Consider the following 15,191-nt stretch of genomic DNA (forward strand, 5'->3'; position numbering starts at 1 on the left):
AAATTATATGACAAGGTGCATTGTTTATACAAATTTCTTCCTTCCATTAAACATCTCCTTAACTCTTTAATACAAGAGTTAAGTCTTGCTAAGTCATTTATGATATTTTTGCATACTATATCAAATAATTATGCATCATGCTTAATCTGTGCCTTTGTAGTAGCCATTTTGATAATGGAGTAAAATCATTATCAAAACCTTTAATCAATTGTTTTTCTCTCATATGAGGATCTACTTCAATAACTCTAATTAATATTATACTCTATAATTTCTCAGTAGCTTCCTCTAGGGTTCCTTTTAAACTTTCTAATCTTTTATTCTTTTCAAAAATCTTTCTTGGAGATGATATCAATCCATCTGATCATCATCATCATTTCCAGACAAATTTGCCAAAACTAATTCCAATGGTGGCCTTGATATTCTAGGTGTCTCTATTCCCTTGACTAGAGTTTCTAGTAAGGTGTATTCCTCATGTTGAAATAAAAATTTCAACAAAATTCTTGGTATGTTTTAGCTATGGTAAAAATGTTGGTTCTTGTGTAATTATTTTCCAACTATTCCTCATCTTCTCAATTTCTCTCTTAAGATTTTCTTCTTTATCTTCTTCTTCCTTTTTCTTTTCTTCTTCTCTTTTCCTTCTTTCTCCCTTGTCCTTCTTTCCTTCTTCTCTCTTCTTTCTTTCTTCTTCCTTCTTCTTTTCCTCTTCTTCATTTTTTTTTCCTCTTCTTCTAAGCTCATGTTACCTATGATATTATCAACAATGATAAGACCATAATCCTTAAAAAGATCTTCTTCTATATCAATAGTTATACTTGTGGTTTCAGTGTTTATGGCATCTATATCAACTATGATCTTAGGGGCCACTAATATTGGTTCTTCCACATCTATTATCTTTGTGTCCTTTGTGGCTAATGTTACTGCTAGTAAGGAATTTTCTTCATCCTTTTCTTTTGCAAGTACTATTGCTATGGTAGGGGCTAGTTGATATGTTGCTGCTATTCCTTGGGAGCTTAAAGCCTTGATTTCCTTCATCATTTTTATAATGGATTCCTCTTTCTCTTCATTTACCTATTGATAGTTTCCTCCCATAATTAGTATATCTCTTGTCTTGTTCCTTAGGTAAAGTTCAAGACTCTATATTAGGATTTGTATCTATTCTTCATCGTCAACTTCGTACAATTTTTGTATCATATTTTATCTAATTATCTTGTCCTCTTCTAGGACTTTTGACTTTCTTCTCACAAGCCTTTCATACAAGTCATAGGGTATAAGTGCTTGTATTCTTTAAAACATCTTATTCTTCAATATCACATGCCTTATTACTACATTTTCTAGCTGCATTCTGTCAAGACTATTGTACAAGTCATAAAACTTCTTTAAATGAATAAAATCACCATCATATATAATCATTCAATTTAATTTCTTTATTTTGGGCTTTCATTGTTTCCTCTATTTCCTTTTTTATTCTACCTTTTCCTTTTCTATCTCTATCTCCTTCTCTTTTACTACCCCTATTGCTTCTGATTCCTCTTCCTTTGATTCTTTTAATTTAGATTCAAATTCTATTGGGTGTTCTCTTCTCCTCTGGATTCCTTTGTAAGTAACAAATATATTTCTTTTCTTACCCAATCCACTAGCAATTTCTTTTACTCTCTTATGCTTGGGTGGTTCAACTAGTTCTTGTTTGACTTATGCAAATCTTGTAGAGCTTTTGGTGCTAGGTGGGGTGGATGACTAAGCTTTAATAATGTTAACATATTCTTGATCCTTTCTCTAAAGTGGTGGAACAAATGGTGGTTATACTATAAGTGCAACAACTGCATATGGTGCTAATGGTGTCTATGTAGATGAAACTACAACTATCACTACTTCAGGTGTACTATCAATAGAAAAATGCTTAGCTATAGGAATATTTGGCTACCCACTTTCTTTTGTTTCGATAGAAATTCCCATGGCATCTCTGAGTTCTTCTTTATTCTCCCTAATTCCTTCAAAATGTTATCAATCTTCTTGTCAACTTTCTTCTTTAAGTCCTTAATATACAATTCAATGTTACTTCTTTGATCTTTTTCTCATAGGTTCCCCATCTAGGACACTCCTTATCCTTCTTAGATTCTACAATGATCTTCCCATAGCCTTCAATCAACTCTTATGTCATCTCATATCCCATATGATCAATAAAATTCACTCTTGGTTCTACTACTCAATCATAAAACAAATATCATCATTGTATTTCTCAACTGAGGGTTGTGGTATCCTAAATCTCCACTTCACCTCTTCTTGAAATCTTATCATCATTCTTTTTATGTCCTCCATCATTCTATCCTCCGATTTTTTTTTAGTAATAGTGGGTAATAAAATCCATTTTACACCTATTGGATTTTGATTCATAATTTGGTATTCCAGGAAACTTTCTTATCACTTGCAAAAAGAAACACGTTATCAAAGATTCAAACCTAACTACTGCATTCTCAGTCTTCTTAATTCTGCCTATGTTATCTAATAGTTGTTATTTCAGAATCTGAGACATATTTACTTTCCCTTTTCTGATTGTCATCATATAGGCTACATGGATAAATCCAACAAGTACAAAATTCAATCTTGAACTATAATTCATCTTATACCCAATTATCTTTCTCACAAGTTAGACATCAACTTCCTTGATCATATCTATCTTCATGTTTCTACCATTTAACAAAATTTTCAAGTTGGTTTCTACTAACTTCTTTAAATATCCAAACCTTTTTTTAAATGTTAGGTCATTATTGTAAACCAAATTCATACATTTTTGGATGTCATTGTCACCTATCAAGTCAAATTTACAATGAATGTACACACAAATGCCTTCTACAATAAAAAAAAACTTGGCATTTGTGAAAATGATCTTGATGGGTCATCCTCCAATGAAATGTATGGATGTTTCTTAAATTCATATATAGGTCTTTCACTTACATTACAAATAGTTAGGGTTTTCATTGTTTCAAGTTTAAACTTCAAATTACAACTGTATAAGCGATAAATATCTCAAATTCATAAAATTAGGGCTTGCAAAATTAATTTTCAAATCTTCTTTAAAACACTCCAATTTCACTCTCAAATATTCTCCAAGGACTCCTTTAGCTCTTGCCTGATCGAATAGTACTAATTAAAACTTGATTCCAATCTTTAAATCACTTCTAATTCATTTCTACATTAATTGTGTAAGTAATTGCAGTTGAAAAAGCTATTCTTACTATCCAAAAACCTTATTTATCTTTGTGCACTCACATATGTACTTGGAATCTTATGTGTACTTAACCATAGTTTCCTTACATCTTCATCTACATCATACTAACTGCACAAGTCTCCAAACTTTTCTTAGGGTTTTAACTAGTTCTTTGATGTTGAGTTCCTATTGTCTATTTATGAGATAAGTTTCTCAAATAGATAGGGATTTCTTACCTCCTATCACTGACTTCATCTTGTTCTTTAATATCTAATTCTCTACTACATCTTGTGAACTTGTTGGTTCTTTGGCTTTGAAAAATACTTCATTGAATTCCTATTCATGTTCCCTTATGGTTTATTTTTGACTATTATTCTCATTTCTTCTATGGTTTCTCATGTTTTTGGGAATCCTCATATTGTTCATCCTACAATATATTATTGTATGCTCCATATTGTTACAGATATGACAAACTATGACATTGTCTCCATATTTAGGTCCTGATTGACTTATATGTGCTTTGCAATTTCTACCAATATGTCCAAAGTTTTTACACTTGTAATCCATAACTTCATTTCTCATGACATTATTTCCTCCATTAGGTCTATTAGCTATAGGGTTATTACCTCTGAACATTCTACTATTACTATTATCAAATTTAGGCTTCTTACAAATAATTGCTTAATGACAAAAACCATGACAATTGTAATAATAACTAGAGAGAGGTTTGAAATACTTAGCTGTACAGTCCCTTTTGATGTGACCAAATTCATTCCATGCATAAAATTTACCTTTGAATTTGTTCCTCACTTCATAGATGGTCCAACTTGCTTAGGTTTCTTAGGTACATCTTCAGATTGATTTGACCGAACCTTCTTCAGATCCTTTTGTCATGATTCAGGTTGTTGGATCACAACCTCAAGTTCCTTAGTAACTTCAAACTTCTTAAATTATTCTCCTTCAAGGTATCCAAGAGAAAAATTATTATAAGAAGGTCTCTGTATATAGATATGCTCATCAAACTTATCACTACTTGATTAGAATTTCTCAAGGTGTTACTTTGACTATGTAAGTTTTTCTTTCACAATGATATTATAACTTCTCAAATTCTTCATATTCCAATTTTGTAGCTTCAAGCTCATATGCTACTTTTGTATGTTCTCTTCTTAGATTTTAATTTTTAGATCTTAATTCTGATTCAATCTTCTTGTCATCACCCTTCAAGATCAATTTCAAGTTTGTAATCTGTAGCTCATGCTTCAGAATCTCATTTTCTTTCATCAGGCTTTAAACTTCCTCATTGTCCTTGATCTAATTTTTAGATTCTTTCTTGGATATGTAATATTCTATCTCATCTTTCAACTTCTCAATGTAATACTTTGCATCTTCATACTTGTCTTTCAAAGTATCTCTTTCTTCAGTAAGTAGATCATTTTGTTCAAGAACTTCTTCTATGTTTTTATGTAATTGATTCATATCCATAGGTATCTTACTCAAGTTGTTAGGCCTTCTCTCAGTAATTGTTCTTTGCTACTAATTATTAGAAATATAAAATATTAGGGGAGGGGGGCTAAATTAGTATTTCAAAAGCTTTTTCCCAATTATGGATATCATTAACAATATTTTAATTTACATTTGAAAATAAACTGATTATGTTGAACAGTAAACACGGCCATAAAGTAATGCAACACATAACACCATATTTTATTAACTAGGGAAACCCTGGCCAAGGGAAAACCTCAGTAGGGATGGTACCCATAAAATTATCCACTAATCAAATGTGTCTTTCTAGAGCTATTAACTTTGTTAGGAGTCTATTACATATGTATAGTATCTTGATCCTTTTTAGAAGCATCAATCTTGTTAGGACTTGTTTCAACCTTGCTAGGAGTTATCTAAACCATGTTAGGAGTTGTTTCAACCCTGTTAGGAGTTGATATTACAATTATAGAAATCTCTACAAGATGATCCTACTACCCAAACATGCAATTATACAATGATGTTTAGTATGCAAAAGAGTAGATACAAAAACCTCTTTATAACTGTTGATGTGTACAATATATCTGATATGATCTTTGTAGCTCACTTTTCCAACTTTGCATACTTTGCCTCTTACTACTTTCAATAACAAGATTTCATCACAAAACCGACATAATACAATGACCAAAAAGTCATCCCAAAACATTGCACAACTTTGCATATCCAAAACTATTCATTATACCAAATTGTCTATCCAGTTGGCCTTCATCCCTTCACACATTTGCCAAAATACAAAACTATACCTTGCTCACTTAGGGTTAACAGAGAAGATTTCATCTCTAATTAGTTAAGTAATTATTTTGATAAATAAAATAATTCCTTAACCTAACATATCCATTTCCTTATCTTTGCCTTGTTCTATCTCCTCAACAGTGTCACTATAAATTAGTAATATCTTTAGCCGTACTGATCATACAACCTTGTAAACTTAGTTATAGCATCCTCATACTTTGTACTAGTTGTACCTCAGTAAACTCATGCCGTAAATGCCTCTATCAAATGCATTGATAAAAAAGATGTTTGTTCTGATAGATAAACTCTATGATATTTAGACAATTTTCTAAGTCTTCAACCCAAAACTACATCTTCAAGATCTTCTCACTTAATCTTGATTATATGTTTCCATAAATGACAACTTCACACTATGTAACCTAGCCAAATTTCCAACAAACCTATGATGCATCACATAGGTAGATGGTTTTAAATATGATTCTATGATAAACTCTTTGGGTTTTGTAATGCCATCACATGTTTAAGGAAATAGTTCACAAAATATTAAGGAATTTGAAAACACAAATGTGTATGTGATGCTACCATGTAGTGGTGGCATGAGAAAGGAGAAAGTCTCAATTATTGGATAATTTTTAGCTGGGGAAGCTAAATGTTGTATAAAACATCCACATAAAGATAATTTCATGACATAAATGTCACTAACTATTAGATACATATGGAAGAATAACATGTAAAATATGAATAGTGCATACATTCCATATATATTTTCAACTTAGAATGAGTATGAAGAACTATGATCAAGCTCATAATATTTGAATAAGTGTTATTATATTGTTTCATGTGAGTATCTACATAGAGTTATGTAAATAGTATTTCATGGAGATACAAAAGCATCACATCATGCATATCAAGTAATGTTGATTAAACTCTAACAAATCTTGTGTGTGAGGCTACTTATATTATCAATAGTAAACTATTTCTAATATTTAGTATTCAAAGAGTTGTGTCTATCCATTTGTAATTGTCATATTATAAAGGTTTTCTTGAAGTAACATAATCACACACATCACGAGTATAGACCTTTTCTTCTCCATATCCATCAAAAGTGTTCTTTATATTCATGTTATTTCTACTATTGCCAAAAAGAAACTCATCTTAATTTCACTGGCAAGACGTATGAGACTCAAGATGACCTCTTCATAGTCAAATAATTGAACATCAAATAGCTTAAGGTAGAATTAAATCTTAAAGTGAAAAGAGAAAAATTAAAAAATTAAGGAATATAAATCAGTTCCAAAATTTGAGATGAAGACCTACTAATGAGAGCCTTAAGAAAAATGCTCGATGAGACTCTCTAAAAATAATGTGAAACATCAACAAGTATTTTCAAAATGATAGTTATACCAAAAGAGGGTAGCTAAACAAATATCTTAAAACTCAATAAAAAAACTTCATATTAATAAATTATTAAAATGTAATAAATATAAATGAAATAAATGCTTAAATATATTAACAAAAGATTATTAAAAATTGAGCAAGAAAATTATGACAAATCATTGAATTGTGAATATGATTTCCAAGAGTGTTGAATATTAGTCAAGGTTAAATAAATGTTTTGGAATTACTAAATGTTTTTATTCTTTGTCACTTGAAATCAATTTAGCAACTACAAGAAATATTAGGTTCCAAAGAACCAATTTATAAAAGATCTCAAAATATTGTTTAAAAAAACCGATAAAGATCTTTATAATGCAAACTTGTTACTAATACTCTTAATAATAGATACAAATACTAAATAATCTCTCTAAGAAATCAATAAGCATTGATAGTCTAAGATTATTTTAACACTTATTAATGATATTTTTTAAAGAAGACAAAAACATACCATATCTTTTATTTAGTTTAAGGAAGACAAAATCATTTTAAAAATACACAAGTAACATTGATCTTTTTTATAATAACAAGAATAAAAAATAAAGTTTTCAATCTTTATCTTTGAAAAACACCCATTCTTAACTTAAAAGGTGCGATTTGAAATATCAATTATTGGACAAGAGCAAAGCAATCAGTTGAAGACAACGCAAAAGACGCCGAGCTCATCAGAGGACGTCTACGGTTTCCGCTCTCTCGGAATCGACATTACGCAAGCAAAACGTTAATGCTGAAATGCTTTTCGTTTATTAAATGTTTTTTCGTTCCCGTCTAAGCTAAGCCATTAAAACTGGTCGGGTTCCTGTGCTTGCAGCTTATACTCCTGCCAGTCACCATGATTGTACGTGTACGCCACGACAAAGACGATTTAAGAGTTGCTTTTCACTCCACGCTTTCTCATGTGTGGATGCCATTCTCGATAAGAACTAATAGCTAACATGGTCACTCTGCTTATGTCCAACAACTTCAAAGATCTTTTTGGCAGACTGATCAACATGAAGCAATCCAAGAAATGTGGAGCTGCGCAACAATGGAGTCTCTTCTATGTTATGTTTTCAATTATTTTCGTGAGCAATGCATTTCTTGCTCCATCAAATGCAAATGCCCTGCAAGAAGCTAAAGAAGAAATTGGGGTTGAAGGGACTGGATCTTCAGATCTCATCCAAAGCCTCTGCAACAAAACCTTGTATTTCGACGTATGCAATTCGTCACTGTCCTCATATCCTGGAGCCGATGAAGCTTGTGAGTGGGAATTTGGGAGAATTGCAGTGGAAGTGAGCCTTAATGAGGCGCAGAGCGTATACGATTACACTGTGGATCTGAATACAACTGACGCCGCCAGTTGCTCCGCCATTGAAGATTGCGTGGAAGTGTTGGACGATATGATGGGCGAGCTTCATGATTGTCTGTCAGCTTTGACGGAGAGGAATTGGACGCAGAGTGGAAGTGCGGGTGATGTGAAAACATGGCTCAGCGCAGCTTTGACATATCCATACACTTGTGTTGAAGGTTTCGTTGATGAGGGCGTGGAGATGCCGCAGGACATGAAGGATAAACTTGACCATCTCCGCGAGTTAACTAGCAACGCGCTTGCAATTGCCACTTACCTCTCAGTCACGGAAACACAGAAATTGATACAAGGTTTCTGAAGCTTTTCGCTTTTCTCTCTCATTGGGGAAAACCTGCATTTGGGTTTTACCGGACTTTGATATTATAGTTATTATAGTTTTTTTTTCCCTAAATGAATAGATCTCTTTTATTAATTAAAATTAAAAAATACATAATATAGTTATTCATTTTGTAATGCATCATCTTTTATTAAATTGGTCAGGTGGACCAATTGTCATTGTACTGAGAAAGGAAAGATTTCTGTTATAGTTTGAAATGAATCTATGTGTGAATTTATGAATGACTTATAAAAAATGTAACTAGAGAAGAGAATGAATGTTTCTTTTGGGCATTTCATCATATAGAAGTGACGAGTAAACAAAAACTAATATTGCGATGTTCGCAAATCATCCAACATTGTGGATGAGCTCCTTTGTCCAAGCAATTGTAGAGAGCGATTAATTTAGGAGTCATTTTGGTAAGAATTAAAAAAAATTTAACATTAATTTAGGAGAGAATATCTTATGACAAAACAAAAAGGTAGTTGTTGAATAAGAATGGTTAATTTAGAAGAAAATATCAAAGGGAAAATAATGAAACAAAAAGTTGAGTTTAATATTAAAAAGTTCATTGAATTGCTTATTCTTTGGTTATTTCTCATATTTGCGATCTATATGTTTAATGGGTTATTTCCCTACAAATTTTCTTGTCATTATTAGTAGTTCATTATTTCATTCAACTAAAGTAGATGCTTTTTAATTCTTAAGGGAATGGTATAGGGCATCACAAAGACTCTAAATAGGGGCACCGATGATGACTTCTTTGAGGAAATGTTTCTATTCGACTTAGAGAAGGGTATCCATTAATTTTTGCTTCCAAGAAGGATTTCTTATTCCTTAAATTATTAGAACTGTTGTTGAGGAAATCTTCCTTAAACAATGATTAAAACTTATTTCCTTTTCCAATTAAAAATTGGCTTTCATTCCTATTAATATGAATTCCAAAGGCTACAAATTTAAGATGCTCACTGAAAAGAAAGTTGTTATTATTTCATTGGCTTCTACAAGATGTGACAGAGAATGGTAGTCTCCCCATGCACTATAAGGCATTAGTTTTCAAGATTCAAATTATTTTTATTGCAACTTTATAGAGCTTTATCTTCTTCTATTAGTTTGACAATATCTTTTTATTTCATCCAAGCACACTTCTGGCTTATGGAGTGGAACTTCACATTTCTAGACGATAGGTTTTTAATTGGCAGCAAAAGAAGAGGGGAAAACCAACACATAACACAAAAAATGTCATGTTGTAGCTCAATAAGTATAATTGTAGTCATATGTGCATCCTTCTATAAGATTTTCTCCACATATTAATAATTTTTAGGGACGTGATCTCTAAATAACATTTCTTACTTTACCCTTGCAAGTTGTGCAGGAAACATAAATTACAATGTCACATTTCATAAAGGTCATTATATTTGACCCATGTATCCTATCAAGCTAGAAGTTAAACTATTATACCAATGTTTGTCATTAGTTTGGCATTTTTGTAGGTTGCACAATACACATTGTCTTGTGAAGAAGCAAATTATATGGAGTGGTAACCTGTCAAATAAAATTGTTATACAACTTTTAATATTTCATTCATGAGAATTTCTCTATGAATAACCAATAAGAATTTCTATATAATGTTAGCTAGAAATAAACATTAGATATTATGTACATAGAGGAAGAGGAAAACAACTTTTTCACCCCCAAATTTTCATACCAAACTAACATGGTATACACAATTTTTCCTTTCATATCTATTTAGATTTCAGTAAGTTTCCTTTCCTCTAATAAACTGTTATATAGATGGATAGTTGTTAGCATAACTATGCTTCATGCTTTGTGTTATACGGATTTTTTTTTCAAGTTTTTCTCTTATTGTGATTGTTTTTAGATTCATTGCAGCAAGTGAGAATAATATTAGTTATGAGTTTCAACTGTGTAAATTTTTGTATTTTCAAATCTCTTTCTAGTTCCTCTAGGTTTTGTCTAGTGTACTATTTCCATAGTTGTTTGGATTCTTTATCACTCTATGCCAAATCAGTACTTGAAAATTTCTATATTATAGGTGGCCAATGCTTTATGAGATACGCTGATTTAGTTGGTCGTGTATTTGGTGAGTACTCAAACATGCAACCTTATAACATGGATTATAAGCTACATGTAATATATCCCCTCGAGGAATAAAATTTAATATTAGTTTATAATTAATCAATATAATATAATGCTATTTAAGTTGATCTAATAGCATTAATCAATATATAAGTTAACTAATATCAACTATCAGTTACTATAATTTATTAAGAGATAAATACATATATTCATATTTATGATACCAATTAATATATTTACAAATCGATGGTCAAATAAAAAAATACTATCAATAATAATAAGTATATTTAATAGAGAATTAATTATTAAGAAGGTTGACAATTAGTACACATTTATAATTAAAGGTGTAGGTTTTCAAAAGACATAACCCTTGGAGATGGAAGTATAAATGAAAGCTTCCAATCATCCAACAAGATATCAAATAGGTTAGAAGGAATAAAAATAAGTAGTGAAAAGACATGTACAAGTGTGCGACTCTGCACACATCATCATTAGCCAACATAAGGTAATAAGAAAATAAACTAAACAAAACTTATTATGGGAAATTCTCTGAATTGAGCTCACTCATACATGTGTAAATCTAGTTGAATGTAAATATATTCCTATGTTAAATAGATGTTAGATCATAAACTAGCATACCTAAAATTTTAATTTTAATTTTAATTTTTTGTAAATTTAGCCGAGAGATATCTAATTTCAAGATATCTAAAGTTCACAAATATAAATAGTTCATCAAATTATGGATTAAGAAAGTTAGAAGGATGAAAATAAACAAAAAATAAGATTACTAAAAAAATTCAGTTTCACAAATGTATATCTAGAATATACATTAAATGCATAAGATCCAATATTTTTGAATGGTATGAAGGATCCATTACTTAAAATTTGGATGTGCTAGCTTGTACGTATCCAAGTATTTTATTAGAAACATTTGAAAATATTTTTATCTAGAAGAAAATACATAGAAGGAAATAAACAGAGTAGAACCTAGATCTAAACAATTGAATCTAATAATACTTTGCTTTCATATGCATAGTCAAACTTCTCAACTTTTATGACAATACACATAACCCTTTGTTCATCATTGTAAATCTCTTCTTTCAAGGTAACTTTAAATATGAGTTTATTGAAAATGACCTTCCCATTAATTTCTCCTAGTTTGACATGATCTTGTTCTTCATCCTTCAATATTTTTAATTCCTTTGCTATAACACCCATAATCTCTTTTGCTACTTTCCCAAAAATAGTAACCCAAGTGAATATTGTGTGGTCTTGCATTATACATTGAATCATGTGTATGTAATAACATTCCAAAAAGCTCTTATCACATCTTTGACAATACTAATTACTATTTCTATTAGTGTTCACCTTCCTTTTACAATTTCTATCTTCAAATTTTGAGGGCCAAGCTGCATAATAATTTTTCCACCTTTATAAAACATAGGGTAGCTTTTACCACACCCCAACAATGTGCATTAGATTGACCAAGTCCCCAATCATTAACTTGTGCTGGGTAAAAGCCCAAACCTATGTTACCCTTTTGTAAAGGAAAAGGCTAACAAAAGTATAACTATTCACCTTCAATGACATAAAATTGGTATTATTGTTTTGAATTTGGAAATGAAGTAAACTAATGAAATGTGTAGAAATGGATGAAGTTTAGGATTATAATTTTTAATAATTATTTGGAATAAGAATTTATATATTTTCCTAATTTTGATAGATGATTTTTAGTTGCTAAAAAATGCTAAAAATTAGGGGTCTAGTTCCCACCACAAAACTATGTGGAAATAAACTTATTTTCCTTTGATCTCAGACTATGTTATAGATAACATATATATGTAGAATAATCGAAAATAAAAATTGACTTTAAACCTATATTTTCTCTTTTATAATGATTGAAAATTTGACTCACCTAAAGTCAATAGTTTTCATCTCCCACCACATTTTTCAAAACAAATCTATTCTAACCAGGAGAAAAATTATACATTCTAGAAGAGGACTCTCTCCTCTCGAATGTCATATAATATTTATATTTTTATGATATGATTTCATATTATTTTCTTTCTCAAAACTAACATCTTTTCAAGTGTTAAAATATGTGCTTGTAGAATTTTTTAATCACAATATACTATATCTAATTAAAACACTATAAAATCTATATGAGAATATTCTTGACTCTGAGCTCTATAAAATGGTGTTATATGTTATTAAAAAAATTATCATAAAAAATAGTAAGAGTTATTGAAATGCCAATTTTCTAAAATAACTTTGTTTCTTTAGTAATTAGATATAAACTAGTATAAAACATGCATTTATTAGACATTTCCAAGTGGAAAAGTGTGATACCATATATAACTTAGCTATAATGAATTTATCTAGTTTATATGGTTAAAAAAATATTTTTTAGATAGAAATACTCAAATTCAGTCATTCTGATAAGTTAGCCTAAAAGGTGACACAACTTTGTACTTTTACTCTGCCACAATTTTTAGTATTTTAGCTTTTCTAATAGATTATATTGTCTTTGTAATAGAAGGGAAAAAAAGACCTTTCCCTTCTGTATCAAACCATGATTCTAATTGATGTGCCTCTAGAAGATCTAGATTTATAAAAAGTTGGGTTGTGCTAATTGTGCCTATAGATTTTCCTCCAAAACCATTGACGTGTCCAACCTTTATAGCAAGGATAGGAAAACTTTCTAAGTCACATAGATTTTCAAGTTGTTGGCCTTCCTTATTGCAAAAATCACCCCACATTGTAAATTGCCCTATGAAACCTAAACTATCTTTCAATTGAAGAGTTCTTTCTTTTTTAATATAAAATTTCATGGATCAACTACTAAAACAACACCAATGATATCAACTATAGAATTGCTTTCCATGGCATCAAATTCACTTACTGATATAAAATTGAAATTTTGTTTAGGCGTAAAAATGTCTTCCTCCAAACACAATTCAACTATAAAACTACTTTGTAGTAGAATTTCCCAATCATTCTTCAAATGATTAATTTTAATTTTTTTTTTTTGTGCAAGTTCAAGGCTCCCTTTTGAGATTGTAAACAATTTCCCAATCTCTATGCATTCATAAAATTTATTTGTAACAACATTGAAACATGTAACTCTTATTTCCCCACCATCAAAATCAACCAAATCAAGACTAAAAACTTTTCCATCTCCTCTTGCATTGTCTTTATAGTAACTCTAGCCTTGATTGTCCATACACTCCTATAAGGATGTAATGCTGTAGTAGGAATGATTTTTTCAACAACTTTATTTCTTGCAACATTTAATTGATCACAAAAATCATTGGTAGAGTCCATGCCCGCATCATCATAACATAAACAAAACAATAAAATATTAAGAAACATGAAACACAATGAGATTTACCAAACAAAAATAATTACTAATAGAAAATTATGTTTAGGTAACACAAAATAATTTATTTTTATTAAAAAATAAAAATTATTCACACATTCTTAACTCAAGCAATGCCAAATTACATCATTGTTATTTTACTAAAAGTAACTATATAAATAAAAATCTATAATTAATTTTTTATATCTTATATATGATTTAAAAAATTACCATTCCAAATTATTAATTAAAAGATATGAAATACAATTCATATAAAAATGATTTAAATCAAAATGAAATTCAAATATAAACCCTTCATATTTAAATGTAAAGGATAAATATATTATATTAAATCAATAAATTAAATGTTTAACTTTTGAGAAAAAACTATTTAAATATGAAATAGTTCTCTAATATTTCTAAAATTAATTTAGTATTAATAACCTTTTTACTATCATCTAGAATGTCATTTTTTTTAATAGATTGCTTCTTAAAATATCAACTCCTTCAAAAAATAAAAAAATAAAAAATAGAAAATTATCTTTCTATAATGATATAGGTTCAGCTTTGAACAAAAATGAGTCAAGGTAATGTTGAAGTGATGGAGGCTGGAAGGAGGTAGGGTTGACAGAGCATCAATTCTAAAAATAACAACGATGAAAGACACGGTGTCCCTCCCAAAATAAATGAAGGTCACTAAAATGGAAGATGTATCCCAAAATAGCCTAGAAAAATAACATTTATTACAAGATTTTAGATGCTAGTAAAGGAAATAGGTTGGTTGATTGGAAAAATGAAATGGCAAACTAGATGGCTAATTGGATTTCTAAGATGGGAGTGGTAATGGTAGAGAGGATTCTATTGTAATTGGAAAATGATTTTCTCCTACAAATGAGAAAACAACCACAACTGAGATCACCGATATGAATGGTAGTTGGGAGATATGGTAAATAGATCTAATTTTATAACTTGTGAAGGATCAAAGAATGATATGAACAACAACAAGAAAATGTCAAGGATTAGAAGAAGCAAGGAAATATGGTAGCTATGAAGACTAAACAACTAAAATTTGGTAACAACCTATATTGGTGGCTTGTGCAACTCATAGTTTTTTTTAATTTTTCATTTGAAAATCTATGTCATAGAGATGTCATTTGAC

The 15,191-nt window shown here is 30.1% G+C and overlaps 1 protein-coding gene and 1 pseudogene across 1 annotated transcript; one reads left to right on the forward strand and one right to left on the reverse strand.

Annotated features, from left to right (window-relative positions):
* Positions 1 to 7,862: 7,862 nt before the first annotated feature.
* LOC149572675 (21 kDa protein-like) lies at positions 7,863 to 8,796 on the forward strand. Its single transcript, XM_089811970.1, has one exon. It carries the CDS (start codon positions 7,903 to 7,905, stop codon positions 8,554 to 8,556), a length of 654 nt encoding a protein of 217 aa, XP_089668096.1. The 5' UTR covers positions 7,863 to 7,902; the 3' UTR covers positions 8,557 to 8,796.
* Positions 8,797 to 11,667: 2,871 nt separating this feature from the next.
* LOC149572676 (replication protein A 70 kDa DNA-binding subunit A pseudogene) lies at positions 11,668 to 13,998 on the reverse strand (annotated as a pseudogene).
* Positions 13,999 to 15,191: the final 1,193 nt, after the last annotated feature.

Source organism: Cupressus sempervirens, chromosome 2, assembly GCF_028749045.1.
Source record: "Cupressus sempervirens isolate cs-2001-9-10 chromosome 2, ASM2874904v1, whole genome shotgun sequence".
Lineage (NCBI taxonomy): Eukaryota > Viridiplantae > Streptophyta > Pinopsida > Cupressales > Cupressaceae > Cupressus > Cupressus sempervirens.